Source organism: Ambystoma mexicanum, chromosome 11 (genome assembly GCF_040938575.1).
Source record: "Ambystoma mexicanum isolate Mex_15411 chromosome 11, UKY_AmexF1_1, whole genome shotgun sequence".
Lineage (NCBI taxonomy): Eukaryota > Metazoa > Chordata > Amphibia > Caudata > Ambystomatidae > Ambystoma > Ambystoma mexicanum.
In genome coordinates, this window is record NC_090934.1 from 1248806130 (window position 1) to 1248824151 (window position 18022).

Below are 18022 nucleotides of genomic sequence, written 5' to 3' on the forward strand. Positions count from 1 at the left end.
CAAGAACAGATGCCAAGAGAGAAGGTGAATGGACCTTATAGAATCTGATGACGAAATAAAGAGTTGAGTAACATTTAATGTGCGGAATGAAGATTGCACATACGTAGAACACTGAAGAAAATATAAGGTGCTTTATTACTGCACAGATGCAGCAACGCAAGTAGACTAAGTAACCATGAAGACTGGCTATAAGTAGTGATTAGATTGCAGGCGGTGCCGCCTATATATATATATATATATATATATATATATATATATATATATATATATATATATATATATATGTTATAGAATCTGGATGCTCCACGTCACATTTTAGCAAACCATGACCTCAGTAGCAAAAGGGCTGAAAGTGTGGCGCAGCAGAGAAAAGCAGCTGAAGATGGAGAAAGAATCGAGAAGGCTTGTCTGGCCCAGTGTCAAAGGTGGAAGCAGCCAAAAAACTGGTTATCTATTTGAGAAGATACAATGAACGTGAGAAGCGACGACACGCTCCTGTTAAGGTGCAATGGAAAAACACTGAGTGCCAGGTTTTATTCATTTAATAGTATTAAATACGAAGAAGGAGCTAAATCTCAGTATCCTGTCACATGGGGTAGATGGAAATGGACTTTGGACAAGCTACATCGAGACTGAAGGTAAGAACGTGCTCACACTCCCTTCTATTCGCAGGAACAGTGATACTTTGCAAGGCCGAGTTCAAAGACAATTTGAATGGCAGACAGGAGGAGTGATGATGGATGATGGGCTAATTGGGTGGGGAGGCATGGTCAAGTCCGCCCACAAGCACCTGGGGTACCAGCTTGCGTGCTGCTAGAGAGTGGAATATCCCAGATGGGTACAAGCGTGCCAACCAATTATAGAGGGCCACGTAGCAAAGAGCCCTATAGTTTGAGAGCCAATGAAATGTCATGTATTTGATGACAATGAAGATGGCTTGCACTAGGGCTGGGCATAGTTGTCCACCCGACTGAAGAGACCCAATCATAATCCTATCCGCCATAGAAAGTATACCTCGATGTTCCCCGTAGACCTACCACAATCCCAGATAAGTTTTCTTAGTTTGCCACATAGTATGGTAGTATGATGTCAATGATGATGAGTTTTTGCTATAAAAGTTTATTTTTTCATGTAAAACGTGGAGAGATATGCTGTGAGACGTACGTTGATGTCCGTTGTACTCCCTGCTTTAGACAATTGATATTAAAACAGCTATGTTTTGCCAACTTCCTGAGTCGGTCTAATTATTGGTGTAAGAGTAAGTTCTGCATCCCCATCCATCCAATAAAACGTTACCTCATTAAAAGGACCTACGGCTTCAAATCGCTTTATTATAGCGTTAGCCTTGACCGGCAGACTCTCCTGTGTGCCCCGGGAAGGAAGACATCCACTGGTAAAGCTACCTTAGAGTATTCTTTTGATATGGAAAAGTGAGGTCCCCAAATGGGCATGGCAGACTTCGTCTTGCGACCCAACCCCCTGACGCCTTTAGAGGCTCTGGAAGTCATTGCCCCCCTTCCTTCTATGTGCTTATGGTAGCTTCCTCCAAACAAATAATAATTTTAAATAATGTCGGTTGTGGGATTACTGAACCCCTTAAATGCCAAGGGCGAGTATGCTCGTCCTTTTTGCATAGACTTGCATAATAGCCTGGCACTTAGATCCACGATTCCACCTCTTTCCCTTCACTGCAAATTCCACTGACCTTTCTGCACCTGGGTGTAACGTGCCATGGAGTTGAACTGTGTAGCGCATTTGTATGACTGTATCCCTGGTTGGTTATGGCATTTGCCAATATATACCCTGTGTCCCTAAATGACACTGGCCAGCCGCCCTTGCCTGCTTTCTCAGAACTGTCGCTCCAGGAAAAGCCATCTGATTATAGAAGTTGTCCCAGTTGAAAGCAGTGACCGCTCACCAACACTTCTTCCCAAACCATCCCTTCATTGCATGGCTTTCTTGTATAGATCATTCTATGGTACCCACCACATGGAGATGCCCATGTTACCTGGCTTCAAGGCCACTTACATCGTCTCCAATGTATTAGCTGTAATCTACTTCTCATTTGCTTCGCTTTCTTCCTCTGTTGGTGGGGGTGAGTCTTTACTTCTAAGATTTTCCAAACATAAACTCCTTTACAGGTAAACTGCACATGGAATCCATACCCCAGCCTTGGAACACTTACGTACACTGGAAAGGTTAGACCGTGTATACAGTCCTTTATTACACCATTACAGGCATGCACCCCCTCCCCCACCCTCCCATTATGTGGTTCAAAACAAGTCACATAGGAGGTTAGTCTGAATCTCCAAAGTTGTATGGGTTAAATTACCATCAAGGCTTCGCATCACTGATGATGAGTGCCTTGGAAGGAAGAGCACCCTCAACATTTGCCCGTATATTTGACGTTTAGTACTAAATGTAATAAAGGTTGGGGCTTTGTCAGCAGCAGATGTTCTTTGTGCTAAAATTCATTATTGAAAGTAAAAGCGTAGTGTACCTTGAGGGTGGCAAGTACCATGCTTCGTCAGTATGATCTCAGCTCGGCTCCAGAAGATGCCTGGGGTCTGCAAAGAATGTTTCCTTACAGTAGTTCATATTGATTAGAGGTCAAAGCTCTTACACGTGAAAGACAGTGGCCAAAGCATGCTGTGTTAATAAATTGCATTCAAAGATCCCACTGTTTTATTTGTACAAACTGAAAATAAATATAAGAAAAACCCTCTGATGGAAGCTACCTGCAGAGAAATGCAGGGTGCATTTTTCAACTTGGAGTGCTGTAACTACAGGCGACTGGAATCCAGCCTCTCCGTTGCATTGGTGAAGTAACCTGCACATGTCTGTGACTAATTGGGGAGGTAGTGAACTGGCTCTTTGGACCCTGTCATATTGTCCGTGGCAGGCCAGAGCATTATGGTCATTCCATGTATATCATTGTGTCAAGAGGCTGTTTCGCATATGGAGTTGGCGATGGTGATGATGTGGTCAGAGGTGGTGCAGCAGCCTGTTCCTGGCACAGCTATTTTCTGAAGCTGGTGTATCTCCAAGAAGCAACCATGTACTAGATCCTTTCTGAACCCTCAAAGAAAAGACACCAAGCTATCTTTTCGGCTTTGATCCACTACGTGGTTTCCACCCACTCGCTTCTGACTGTTCATGGATATAGACTAATAGAGGACACAATAATCAACCTCACTCTTGGGAAAAGTGTGGCCCCACACAGGTTATCGTCAAAAATGTCATAGTTCATGGTGCACGAAAGCATGGCGTGCTGGACTAAGTCAATCGGACACGCTGTTCCTGTGGAATGGTGCTAGGTGGAAGGACCTGGATGTGAAAGCCACATGAACCAATGCTGTTGCATGCGATGACCACCTCACTTCCCACTGGGCTGGCAGTTGAGCAGCAGAGAGCACTGTAAGGGACTGCACTTGACTGGAAGCCAGAGAGCAGAGCGGAAAGGTTAGTTTTTGAACATGTCACACAGCAGCTTCTCCATGGGGGTGTTGCCGATGGTTCTGTGGAAGAAGAGGAGCTCAATGTGGTCGGACGAGATGAACCTCAGGGAGGGCAGGAGGAGAAGCAACTTTCCAAACCTTCAAAAGAACAAATACAGTAATATCAAGTTATTGTCCAACTTAATTTTGCTTTGTAGTAAGTTCTTTTATTTTTTTATTTCTGTAATGCGATATAGTTCCGAAAAAAATAACTTTTCACATATCACGTAATACAAGCTAAAAATCACAAAAGAATTAATTCAATTTACATCAAACAGCATTAAATCCTTTAGTATATGGTGTAAAATAATAAGAATCATAATAATGATTACCTACAATTTACATCCAACGTAAAACAAAACACAAACACAAAATATCACTACTCTTTCATGCCAATTTCTTTTTCAAAGGTCTGCCAAACAATTACAATTGATAATGATGTGCTCCACCCCGAGACACAATTCCACCAGAAAGATTCATTTAGCATTTCATACAGTCCCTCAAAATGTTTCATATGTAATCTGACATAATACTTTCTTGCGTGTTTACAAGCAGTCATCACATGTTGTGCCGTTTCCAGCACCCTTGGATCACAGCATAGCCTGCAACATCGGTTGTCCTTCGGGGGTGCATACATTCTTTTAGTGGAAGGTTTGCAACCCAAGACATATATGCTGGAAATCAGATATTGTAGACGAACATTGGGAATCTAGGCAATGTCCTTACTTGGGATATCCTACAAATCCAATGGAGTGAAATTTGATGACTTGGGACCAGAAAAAGTAGGGTTCCCAGAACGAAACCCTTTTATAGTGTGAGGGCCATCAGGATTGTCCAAGAGGATGACCAGGGTCCATCCAGTGTGTGTGATAAATACACAATAAGTGGGCTTGGATGTATTTTTTTTACTTTTTAGAAACAAGCATTTAAAATAGCATGCAATCTGGCCATCGAGATATTTCTGCTACTCCTAAAGTCAAGTAACCTCTGGTGGGAAAGACGGGTATGGTAGCAGAATTGTTATTATTGCCACTTCCCACATGGGTGATCTTGCATACTCGGGTCAGGTTAACAAGCCCATCTACAGATATAGAAATGAAATTGATAAAATATCAGTTTATGCAAATTAAAATCTGGCTAACCAATTTTCTGTTTCCCTTGAACTGTAATTTAAGGGAAAGTAGAAATTGTGTGATAAAACCAATTAAGTGACAGTATTGAAGACCAGTGAACAAAACAAGAGATTAGGGTGTTGCCTAACTCACTGACGAATTATCGAATTGCAAAATCAGTTTGGAATTTTGTGGCCACAAGCATTTAAAGATTTTCGGCTAAAATAGCTTAATTGTACAGTTTATGCATGCATGCTCCTTTTGGATATTCTAAAACGTGTGCTATATTTTAAGCTTCTGTGGATCAGCAAACCCCTCCTTAAAGCTTCAATAATAGCGACTTAGCTACATGGATGAAAAAAGCCTGAGCAGTTTTTGATGAATCGGGGGGGGGGGGGGCTGTCCTTGTGAGGCTAGGCTGTGAGCCCACTACGCAATATTCCCCCTAGTAGTGGCGGTAAGCAGGATCTCTCAGGGAGAGACTTCCCAATGGGCATAAGGACTTCTGTTCCGGAGAGATGTATTCAGAACCAACCGGTTGGCAGAAACCTTGGAGAAACCTTTTTCATTTGCTATTGTGATGTGTCAATAGAATACACATATCTCTTCAGTACTGAGACGAGTAAAACTTGTGGCGTAATGCAGAATAAGTCCCAAACACCGAAAAGGGACTATCATCAGAAACTGGGGAAGCCCCTGAACAGCATCATAAAAGAAAGAGGGGTGAGATAGTGTCAGAGAGAGACCCTAGAGTTTCAAAGAAGTGGCGCCAAGGAGCCCGAAAGCCCATTGAGAAAACTGCTTAACGCACCAGCGAACAGCCATGAAGAAAAGCTGTCAGAGTTGAACTGCAGAAGAGCAGATCATCAAGAGTCTGGCAGGAAGAAAAGGGTCCCAAGAAGGACATTCGAGAAATACTGGCCACAGGAAGCCCAAACAGTGAAGTGCCCGAACTGCAAGGCACCAGCTCTAAACCTGTGGGGGTCTGTTTGTTTGCGGAGAGTCCCCAGAAGTGAACACGAGAGGAAAGCGGTGGCCAGAAGGGGGAGAGAAAGGAAAACCCTTTCTATGCCGATATCGCACTGGAAAAGAAATGAATGCCAAATCGAAGGTGGAGAAGTGAGTGACAGAGCTGTCATGACAAGATATGGAACATGGGAAGAAGAGAACGCCGATCCTGTGACACAATACCATTACATTGCAGGTAACGAGGGGAGACCCAGAGAAATGCAGCATTTATAACGATTGGCATAACCATATTCAGTAACCTATGAAAAACGAATATAACGATTGGAGTACTCTGACTTGGCACAGTAAATGACAAGTCCTAGGAAGAGTGAGAAACTCTTAGGGAAGCATCCTTCTCATCCCAGTGAAGAACCAGATAAGAAGGAGGGTAGGATTCCTTCAGGGACACAGCCTCCTCATCTCAGTGAAGGGCCAAGTCATAAGAAAAATGGGAGATTCTTAGGGACACAGCCTCCTCGTCCCAGTGAAGGGCCAAGTTATAAAGAGAGTGAGAAACCCTCAGGTACTCAACTTCCTCATCCCAGTGAAGAGCCAAATACTAAGAAGAGGAAGAAACCTTCAAAGGCTCAACATGCTCGTCCCAGTGGGTGGCCAAATCAGAAAAAGAGTGAGACTAATCACTGGGTACATGACACAGATCCCAGTGGGGAAACTAATAATCATAAAGATATAGCAAGTGCTAAAAGGAGAACTGTGCAACTTGTGAAAGAACGAGCAGACAGTCTATCCATTGCTATTGAGCTTGAGAAGGACAGAGTGAAAGAGTATACAGTTACCAGGGTACCTAGGGAGCGGACTATAAGAAAGCAAGGAGAGATAAAGAAAGGGACGTGGGAAAGTCTCCTACAAGAACTGAATGAACTGGTACAAGGAATAGCTAAGCGCTATTTAAAGATCCTACACTGAAAATGACATTGCTGGAAAGCAAGACCCAGGAGAAGGAAGTCATTCTCCTGATCTTTAGTTTTCAGTATAAGTGATAGGGTCTACATAGCCTAGTTTCTGACAGATGACAGATTGTTACTTGGGACTATACAACGGATGACTAGCACCCTAGTTTAGTTTTTTTAGCTAGAGAAACCCTTAGAATAGGGTAAGTCCGGCATTTTTTTATTCAGTTTAAATAAATACTTCTTGAAATGGCAAACCCTAGCCTGTCTCCTCCTTCTGAGCGACCACAAGTCTTACAATGCTACCTTATACTTATAGCCAGACTAGTCAATGTTGACTAAACAGTAGTGTAACTAGGCGAGTTACCTGACAAGCTGGCTGGGGTAGTGTGTGCGATTGTGCTGACCCAACATCATCTGTGACTGGTCCTGCAGGTTTTCGACTTGCTCTGGGTCCTTCAGACCTCGGGTTTCTGTAACAAGGTAAGGACACATGTCTTTTTAACGGATGATATTTTAACATGTTTCTCTAAACAGAGTTTTCATGAAACAAGCAAGCTGGGAAGTAAAGGAAGTTACTGAATAAATCATCTGACATCCAATAGTCAAAAACACAGAATGGCCAATCATTTTACTTCATTCTCCGTGTGAAGCTTTTGCTTTGAATTGATTCCGTGTATTTGGCTGATCAAGCATCTTGGGGTGAACTTCACATGGTCTGTTATTTTAGTACACATTATCTCACTGTGCGTTAGTCATGGACACCTCCTAATCGCAAGATTGATGGTTCCATCTTATATGGCATTCTGAAGAAACATCAGTGAGGGAGAGACCTCTGATGTTTGTGACCTCTGGTAACATGCGCTACCCATCACTGCACTGAGCATCCTGTGCAGAACATGCCGCGTTATGCTGAAGGGCAATGAACAAAGTACCAAATGCCAATAGCTTTTAACCTTAAAGCCCTTTCAAGTAGCTACTGAAGCAGCCTCCCTTTGCCTAAGATTTGTGAGAGACTGGCAGTCTTCTTGCAAGATTGGCAGAGACGCCTTCAGATGACAGGCGGCAAATATCTCATTTTGGAAGATGCCCTTTCTGCCATGAGGTGTCCATCCTAATTCTTACTATGTTCTGTTAAGTATTATCACTTTTTTTTATATTACTCTGCAGGTTGGATTCCTGCTTTTAAATGCTGTGATAAAAGGCGGCATTATAGCCCTATGTTTATTAATTTATTTATTTATTTGTATTTGTATAGCGCACTTACAGCCCAGAGGCATCGAGGCGCTGTTACATGAAATTTGTAGGAAACTTGATTAAGTGGTTAACAGGCGACCAAGGTGGTCTCTTGATTACTGGTGCATTAGTAAATGACATCATAGGTGTCAGGTGAGGTTCATAGTTACATACATCAGTAAATTGTTATAGTTATATAATGACCTCTCACTGATGGCACTCCGAGGTGGAGTGGCTGAACACAGTTCACTTGCACGAAGCACTTGACTCACTGGCCCAATGTAATGGCACGGGTATGGTTTCAACTGGCAATGCATGGGGTTTCAATATCAGACTCCGCACTGCACACAGTGTCTTTATGTGTGTTCGGTTTTTAATGAATGCATTGCCAAACATGCAGTTTGTGTTGGCAGGATTGCAGCAAATCTACCTGGTTTATAAAGACAATTCATTTTCAAGAAGTAAAAAGCACAAGGAGCAGTCATCTGCTGGCAAACTATTGAAGGAAGATCTTACACACAGCTCCCCAGCGACCTGCCTACCTGGCTTGAAGAGCACGATAGCTTTCATGCAGGCAAACTCGGTAGGATCCACATTGATGGACTTGAAGCGGCTGAGGGTTTCTTGCAGGCTCCGAACGTCGACGCCTGATGAGACTGGTTTCCCATTGAGGCTCGTGGAGAGCTCAGGCACTGAGAGTAATGGGCAGTTGTCCAATGGCATTGACCACTGGATGGCACAAAGAAGGAACAGCTCACTCCATGCCTCTTCCAACAAGATCACCTTGAAACCAAAGGAAAGGACAGTTTTGTTGTTGAGCATGAATTCCACCAGTAATTGATGTGATCCCTTCTTTGTAAAGGAACCTATAGTTCACATACTAGATATCAACCCACTGCATGTACACATAAAGGATCCCAGTGGATGGGATATTCTCATTTGACTTTACTATTGCTAGAGCTAATATACTGTTTATAAACATATAGACCTGTGTTAAATGACTGCTTTTGCAAGCACCTTGAGCGCATCCAGCAGCTCAACTTCGCCCACTCCCCATCTTGAATCCTATGCTGGCCAGAATGGCTGTGCATTGCTCAACTACATCTTAAGTTTCAGCACTAATTGAAAGGTATTCTGAAGTTTTTTATTAAGCCCAACTACTACCTCCTCTCAGTTCCTTATTCAGCATAAACCCCCAAACTTCGACACAACCCCAACAATCTTCAAGTTATGCTTCGATCTACACTCAATTTGTACCACTATGTTAATTTCCAGCGTTTCTTTCAACGCCCAACAAGGTGCCAAATTACAAACCCTGCCATTACAAACACATTATTTAACTGAATGAACATAATCATGATATCGAGCGCTAAACTCAAACTTAAACTCAGGCAGCAACTGCAGACGTATGTTCAAACATAAATTCATATCTCTGCTCCAACTACTCTATAACGTAAACCTTAAAACTTGAATCTAACCCCATCTTGGAATGGAATCTTATTCACCAATATCACACTAGTCCCCAAGGCAATCTTGACTAAGTCACAGACACATCTCCTAGCTTCATGAAAGATGGGCCTCCTAATGAAACCGTGGCGCATCCCACATTGTGATGTCAGTCACAGTTCAAAGCCAAACTCCGCTCCAAACACAACACTTGCTTTATCTCAAATCTTACTTAAGCCCAAACAGTAGCTGGGGTAGGATTTGGTAGTGTATTTTATCCTTCCCTCCTTTTGTTGTCTTGCCTCATGGTGGGCTTAATTATTATAACCCTGTGTTGTGATAAATCAAATGGGTCTGTGAGGGCTGGCAGGGATACACATCCTAGAGGTCCTGACAGAAACAACTGCATTATGGCCTACAGCCATAGTACCATCTACAGCCATTCAAAGGGTCCAACCAGAGTCGAAAGTTCAAATCTAGAAAGAGCTTCTACATCGACTGCAAAAGTGATTGTCTCCAAAAACCATTACAGCACACACACGGTCTACAACTAAAACCAGTTGAATCCTTGTTATCTACCTGCAGTAAAGGTTATTCCTACATGAGCTATGACTTACCTGATCTCTAAAGGGAAGATTTGAGAAGACAGGTAGATTTTTAGCCCACTTCACAGCCATGAACAGGAGGCGTGCTGAAGTCTCATAAATGCTCTCGGGATTCGAAGATGGGTACGTTGACATCTGGTACTCAGTTGACGAATGCTCGGGTTCGTTGCTTGTGACATCAATGTTTTCATCGGCTGATAACAACAAAAAATACTATGTTACTGTGCTATACTCAATCGCCCGTTTGCACATACACTGAACGGAAAGACCTTCCCGTCCCAGGGGGTCTTTCCATCTTCTTCTTCAAATCTTCTACAAACTATTCCACAGTTGCCAAATTTGACAAGATAATATCGGCATATCTGTGTATTATTATAAATGGTATCGGATTCATTACCAATGCAGAAGACAGATTGTGCACAAAAGTAAATGAGGTGTCATCACATGTCACTATTTCCCTCATTCAACAATGTGGACAAAGATGTTGGCATATTCCATGTGTTCCTCCATGCAAGAATGAAGGGCTCTATGGGCCACTGTGAATGAGCTCAAACTTGGAGTATACTGTTTTGTTACTACCTTTGGGTGGAATGGAGCTACCTACTTTTCTGAACTGGTCATATACTACATAAGGATTTCACTGTGGGGAAAGGGCCCCCCTGGCCTCGTTGAAAAGGGTGATTTAAAATTGACAGCTATGCCCAAGGCAAGACCTCTTGTATCATTCTTTACTATGCAAGCACTAAAAACAAAGTTCCAAATGGGTTTGCTCCAATAGTTCATCAAACAAATGTTACCAAAATAAATTGATTTATCTAGTAATGGTTACAAATTCTGCTTGTGAGGTGTCCATTACTAAATTAAGACATTTTCGTGTTCGAGGGGGCAGCGACGCCTGCCCAGCAAAGATTGATAATCCTCTTTCTTGAGAGTGTCTTATGGTATTTTGGCTTGGACATTTCCTAAAATATTACCTTTTAACCCCATGCTACTAATAGAAGATGGTTAGTGCATCAGCATTCCTGCTATCCTGAATCCTGTACATGGACTGGCTGGCAGATGTCTTGTTATGGTGGGAGCAGCATGACGTAAGAGCTGTGTATTCATTGGCTGGCGGTGCCTTACACGGGTTCCTAAACACAGTTCAATGCTTGCTTTTTAAAGCCAGTCAGCGCACTGCCAGAGCCTTTGCACAGCCATAAGGAGGCCTTTAGGGGGGATACATTTTACAAATTCCTATACGTTTAGGTTGAGTTGAAGTAGACCTTCTTTTGCTACTAACCATACAGCTCATGTATGGTTGGTGCATCTGTTTTTACAAATGTCCCCCTCATAGCATTGTGAAATTCTGTTGGGGACACGTGGTCATTACTGGGCTGGTGAAACTGCTGATACGGATGTTGGGGTTGTAGCCATGTTTTGTTAGTTGGTGGAGATTCTTGGGAATGTTATGGAACTTGAGCAAGGGGCTACTTTGACTGCGTGTTCAGAGGAAGAATGCGTGGATGGAAAATGTGAGGGTTTTACGGACATGCTAGTCAGTCCTTGAGGCCAGCGGGGCTAGTGGTCATTGCAAATATGGCCTATCGCCGACTCTGCCCATCCTCACTTGCGTTTGAGACTTTTGGTCCATCTGGCATTCTATGACAAGACCGGAGGCGAGCATTTTGCTTTATTGCCACTTCTCAGCAACCCAATTCAAAAGTTAAACTTTCTCTATTTTTTTTTTTTTACACAGAACCAACATAGACTAAAAAGAAAAACTTCAAAACTACAGAAACATCCTGAACTACACTCCCATAAGTCCTCAGGATCCTGTAGTTCAACCTTTAACCTGCAACCAATCCAGTCCCAGAAGTAGCCTTTACATCACATCCTGAACCATGTCCTTCCTCTTTCTTGGCTGCTTCTCAAAAAGATAAGTACCCTTCATGAGGAGCTCTGTTTAAAGTGCAGGGTGCTTGATGCTAGGGGTCGTAGTGTAGTTGTTTTGGCTTGATAGCGTTGTTTTGTTTATTTGCTTTCCTGTCAGGGTCATCTAGGGTTTATAACATTTCAGTGGTCGCGCGCTCAGAGTACAGCAGAGCGTTTAATTGGAGGGCATCGGAGCTGCGAGTCATCTTGCTCGCTTTAGGCGCTTTAGCCGACTGATGCCCTCTGGGATTAGCTTGCTTAATTTGCTGTATTTGTATTTTCAGTTCGCGCCGCGGTATGGTGGATTGAGCGGCTTACTTTACAGTAAAGGACCCGCGATTGCCTCCGATCACGTGACGGAGCTCATTTTCGCACATGCGCGATAAGGGATTTCGTTTGTTTAGAGTGCAGTTGCCGATCGAAGCGTCCAGAGATTCTCTCTAGCCCTTACGACCTCTTGTAACAGGGTTTTTAGTGCGGAGCCCTTCCTTCAGGCCCTCTGTGGCTACCTTTAGGGACATTTGAAAGAAAAAAAAAGATATATATTTATATATATATATGCTTAATTTTACAAGGCTGATTGGGACATTACTGGCTATGGCTATGGAGGAAAGCACCACTCCTGAAATCAGTGAGGAGGAGTGGGAAGGTGATCATGATCTCTCTCTTAGTTTTAAGAGGGACCTAGCTGACTCTCTGGCAGTTGCTGTGTCCCAAGGGGTTAAGCCCTTAGTGGAGCATTTGGCAGTGTGCTTGAATCACTTACTTCATCTAAAGCCTCAGAAAGAAGGAAGAGTGAGCTCAGTCCTGGTGAAGGAACCTTGCTGGGACCTAAAAAGAAAAAATCATCAGCGCTAAAGGGGGGGGGTGGGACCTGGTAGAGACCCCACTCTTCTACCCCCCCACGGGTCAAATGGTAGGGGGTCAAGTAAGGCCCCAGGGAGGTAGCTGGACCCTTTGATAAGTTGAAGGCGGCTTTTCTAAGGGAGAAGGCTGTGCTGAGTCTCATACCCCCTTCCCCAGGGGCGATAAATATAGGGGATGCCGATGAAGGCGATGTCTCCTTGAATGCAGAGGAGGAGGTCGAGGAGGTAATGAGTATGGAAGGCAGAGAAGATAGCAGACCCGAGAATCTGCAGGATGACATGGAGGATATGTTTGATCCTGACGGTATTAGACATCCTAAATCTACTGAATGGTCTCCGTCCCCAAGATTGGGCCAGTATATGTAGTATCGAATTAGAAAGCCTTTCGAGAGAGAGGTGCGCTTCAGAATGAGGGCTGAATTCCCTAGACCGGAGCTTCCTAATAAGATCATGGATACTCCAGAATTAGACGCCAAAATAGTTACCTTCATTACCAAGGCGAAGGATGTTAGGAGGGAAGTTGATCGAGCCTGGAGGTCCTGCCAGGACAAGCTTTTGGATGTGGCAGGGCCCCTCACGAAAATTATGGACCTGGCCGAAAGGTCCAGAGATACCGGAGAGCCGGTGGATCCACAGGTTTTGGCTAATTGGGCGCAGAGGGCCGTCTGTTTTTTAGGTAACGCCAGCTATGCAATTTCGGCGGAAAGGCGGCGAAGCCTATTGGTAAAGATTGATAATAAATTAGGAGACCTGGCGAGTTACGAAGCGGGCGGAGCAGCGAAAGGCATGCTTTTTGGTGACGCCTTAGTTAAGGAAATGTCTCGTTTTGTCGGGACCTACACAGCTCTCGAGAAGGTGCAGTCAAGCATCCTTAAAATATTTCCCGGGCGTGTTTTCGCCGGGACCGGTCACTTTAGAGGTCGGGCGCCGGTCGCTCTTCTGCAAGACAGCCTCAAGGACCCAGAACGCAATACTGGGAGAACCGACAACAGGATGTCTTTTTTCCCAATAGAGGGAGAGGTTTCCAAGGAAGGAGAGGCCGGGGGAACTTCCGGCAGCAAGGCGTATCTGGCGGTAAGTGCGCGGAGTGAGGGATACCGCAGGGTAGGCGGGAGAACAGCTTTGCATGTAAACAAGTGGCGCGATTTATCAAAAGATGCTTGGGTTTTACACGCAGTGGTAGGTCTGACCTTAGAGTTCATAGATACTCCCCAGCAGAAACGTATGCCGGTAAGCATTCACATGTCAAAGGGTGAAGAGCTCCTTCTGCACACGGAGCTGCAGGCTTTAGTGAGCAAAGGAGCAATAGAACGGTGTTCAGAAGGAGGTCCAGGTTTTTACAGCAATATGTTCGTAGTTCACAGGAAAGGGAAGTCAAGGCCAGTGATAAATATGAAGGAATTGAATGGTTCTCTGATCTACAGACACTTCAAGTTGGAGGGCATTCACCTCCTCAGAGACATTTTGCGCAAAGGAGATTGGGTAGCGAGATTAGATCTGAAAGACGCCTATCTGACCATTCCGATAGCTCAGGAGTTCAGAGACTTTCTCAGATTCCTATGGAAAGGCCAGAGTTGGCGTTTCACGTGTCTGCTGTTCGGCCTAGCTTCAGCACCCTGGGCGTTTACGAAGATCATGAGGCCGGTGGCAGAGGAGATCCGGAATAGGGGAATAAGGATGATAATATATTTAGATGATATCTTGATACTGGGTCAAAGCAAGATGATCTTCCAGGATCAAGTCCAGTGGGTATCCACGCTTCTGAGTTCCCTCAGATTTCTGATAAACCGAGAGAAGTCGGAGCTGAGTCCGAGACGACGTTTGGAATTCTTGGGGTTCGTGATAGATACCAGGAAGGCTACGTTAGAGTTGCCGAAACAAACGTTGAAAGGCATAAAGAAGGAACTGAGGACTGTTTTGGGGAAGTCGCATATTTCGCTTTGGAGTCTAGCTCGGATAGTGGGTCTTTTGGCGGCATCCATTCAGGCGATATTTCCGGCACCCCTGCATTACAGGGCGCTTCAGAGGCTGAAGATCAGGCATCTACAGGGTGGAGTGAAGTATCATCAGTTAGTGCCGCTAGAGGAAGAAGGAAGAGCAGAGTTGCAGTGGTGGTTAGAGAATAGAGAGGCATGGAACAGCAGTGCCATTTTTGGAGACGTGCCGGAGTTGATTATATAGTCCGATGCGAGCAGGCTAGGCTGGGGAGCCAGGTGCGGACAATTGCAGACGGGAGGAAGGTGGTCGGAGCAAGAGCTGCGTCTGCACATAAACTGTTTAGAGCTGTTAGCCGGGTCATTTGCAGTGAAAGCTCTCGCCAAGGACAGAGTACATTTTTGTATATGGCTGAGGATGGACAACATCTCGGCAGTGAGGTATATAAACAAGTTAGGAGGAACAAGATCCAGATTGCTAGCGAAGCTATAAAAAAGGATTTTTGGCATTACTGCCTTCAGAGGGGTTTAGTGATAACGGCGGAGTATCTGCCGGGAAAGCAGAATGTGATTGCGGACTGGAATTCCAGGTATCTAGTAGATTCCAGCGATTGGATGTTGAACAGGAAGGTGTTTGCTCGGCTTCAGGAAGTGTGGGGCCGGATGGAGATAGACCTTTTCGCCTCCAGGTTGAACAATCAGGTTCGCAAGTTTTACAGTTGGAGGCTAGATCCCGAATCGGTGGGGACGGATGCGTTTCTATACAGTTGGGCAGGAGCTCTTTGCTATGCGGTTCCCCCATTCATAATGTTGATGAGAGTGCTGGCGAAAGTCCGTCGGGAACGAGCAGAGATGGTGCTGGTGGCGCCATGCTGGAAGTCGCAAGCGTGGTTTCCAGTTCTGATGGAACATTCCTCGGACTTTCCTAGGTTGATTCCGAAGGAAGCAGATCTTCTGCGCGATGCAGGAGGTCAGGTACACCCGTTAGTGCAGAAAGGGGTTTTACAGCTGCTGGCTTGCAGAATTTCAGGAGACGATGGGAATTGCCAGGCCTTTCGAAGGAAGCTGCAGACTGTATCAATGATTCATGGGCCCCTGCCACGATCAGGAGCTATGATACAGCCTGGGCGAAGTGGGAACAGTGGTGCGTTCAGCAGTGTGTTCATCCCGTTTCAGCTCCTGTAGTGCATGTCTTAAATTTCTTAGCGGAAGCATCTCGTAGAGGGAGAGCTTTTTGTACGCTGGGAGTATATAGGTCAGCGATTTCAGCAGGGCATGAAGTGTATGAAGGTCATCCAATCGGGGAACATCCTGCAGTAGTTAGATTATTGAAAGGGATTAAGATGCGTAAACCTCCAGTTTCCATATATTCGGTTCTGTGGGATGTGGAAGTAGTTTTTCGTCTTTTTAAGAATTGGCCAGACAACGAGTTTTTGCCATCCAACGACTTTTGGGCAAGCTGGCGATGCTTTTGTGTTTAGTTTCGTGCAGGAGGGTGTCCGATGTTAAGGCCTTGGACGTTGATAGGAAAGTGTTCTATCCAGACAGAATTGCTTTTCAGATTGTTCAGAGGACCAAGAGCGCATCTTCAGTGATTTCATATCCCTATTTTCCAGATGAACCTAAATTATGTGTGGCACGTTGTATCAAAGAGTATGAGAGAGTTACTGCGGGTTTTAGGCCTACAGGGGTAAAGCAATTATTAATGGCGCGTCAGAGGCCTTTTCACGCAGTGTCCACAGCTACCATTGCTAGATGGGTGAGGGAAGTCATGCAATGGGCTGGTGTTGATTTGAGTAGTTTTGGGGCTCACTCAGTTAGGGGAGCTATGGCTTCTAGAGCTTTTGCTGCAAGAGTGTCATTGCATGATATACTGAAAACAGCTGACTGGTCTTCGGAAGCTACTTTTAAGACTTTTTACTTTAAACCAGTCTCTAATGTAACCAATCAAGTGTTGGAGAGTTTTGAACGAGCAAATTGATCGCCTCCGGTCTTGTCATAGAATGAAGATTACCCAAGCTCATAGCGCTGGTAGTCTTGATTCCATTAAAGACTCAGAGGCGAGCATTATCCCTCCTATTTACGCAGAACAGAGAAAAGAATGTGCATTTTTTCTTGTAATATGTTTTTTGCTAGAAATGTTTGATCTCTGCATGATGTATAAAATGACATATCTAAATCTGCATATTCCCTCCCTAATGATATATTTGGTTTTGATTTCAGGAGAAGAGAGCAAGAATACCTGAAAGGCAGAGGAGTTATGGCTAGGTTGTCAGAGGAAGGAAGCGAGTGGAAGTTGTGTTCTTTCATATGAAGTTCCCGCTTTTCTTGTTGGACAGTTTCTGGACTCAGTTCACCTTTTTTCTTATCACACCAAAGAAAGAGGAAGGACATGGTTCAGGATGTGATGTAAAGGCTACTTCTGGGACTGAATTGGTTGCAGGTTAAAGGTTGAACTACAGGATCCTGAGGATTTATGGGAGTGTAGTTCAGGATGTTTCTGTAGTTTTGAAGTTTTTATTTTTAGTCTATGTTTGTTCTGTGTAAAAAAAAAGAAAAAGAGAGAGAAAGTTGAAGTTTTGAATTGGGCTGCTGAGAAGTAGCAATAAAGCATAATGCTCGCCTCCAAGCCTTTAATAAAATCAAGACTACCAGCGCTTTGAGCTTGGGTAATCTTCATTTTCCCCATTTCTGTACAGGACAGGAATTTGGGGAATTTGAGCATTTTGTATGGATTATTCAGAGTGGGTGATACTTTGACTTAGTGCCATACAACTCACCATCTTCGGGCTCCAGCTTTGCACATGTCTCGGCTGTCATCAAGCTAGCCATGAAGCGATGGTTGTTAGGAGGCGTCTGTGGCCTGGTGCCCTGTGTCCGGGATATCGTGGCTGTGATAGGTCCCCTCAGGCTCTGTACTGTAGGACAGGAGGGAAGAGGAGGGTCCCTTGTAGTAGCGAGATGCTCAGACCTGCTGTCAGAGTCCAATTCAATGCTTTCGAGGCGGACCTGTGCGGTGCTCCGTGGTTGGCGCTCGTTTTGAACCGCTGTGGGATAAATCACCCAATAAGGAACAGAAAAGAGAGAGGAAGAGAAGGGTTAGAATCTTGTAAAGTAAGTCCGCTTCAGAATACCTACAAAAATTGTCCTGGATCTGGGATCAATACAAATGTTATTTGATGGTCCGGCACCCTTTATATGTTCATACCAAGACTGTGTTGGTAGCATCTACAAATGTGCAGATACCCAGGTGTATGTTTAAAGTATACAAGATGGACGAGTGCAATATTACTACGATATCTTTCAGCTAATACATCCGACTGGTGTCGGAGCTAGCAGGATATAAGAACATTATCGGATAGGCTGACTGTGATAACTTATTATATGTGACAACAAAATGGAAGTGCCTGAGGGGGCAAACTATCCCAAGCCTTTCTCTGGGGCATGACACTGGGGATTTGGAGCTTTAGGCCGGACACAAAACATAACAGAT

The 18022-nt window shown here is 44.4% G+C and overlaps 1 protein-coding gene across 2 annotated transcripts in view; it reads right to left on the reverse strand.

Annotated features, from left to right (window-relative positions):
* Positions 1 to 2662: 2662 nt before the first annotated feature.
* Positions 2663 to 18022, reverse strand: part of NR2E3 (nuclear receptor subfamily 2 group E member 3) — a 35689-nt gene continuing 20329 nt past the window's right edge. For both annotated transcript variants that reach the window (XM_069624666.1, XM_069624665.1), the window contains exons 4-8: positions 17310 to 17576; positions 9828 to 10009; positions 8307 to 8547; positions 6896 to 7001; positions 2663 to 3596 (exon numbers count right to left, since the gene is read on the reverse strand). In XM_069624666.1, coding sequence (XP_069480767.1) covers positions 3464 to 3596; positions 6896 to 7001; positions 8307 to 8547; positions 9828 to 10009; positions 17310 to 17576 — 929 coding nt within the window. In that variant the 3' untranslated portion in view covers positions 2663 to 3463. The remainder of the gene's footprint in view (positions 3597 to 6895; positions 7002 to 8306; positions 8548 to 9827; positions 10010 to 17309; positions 17577 to 18022) is intronic.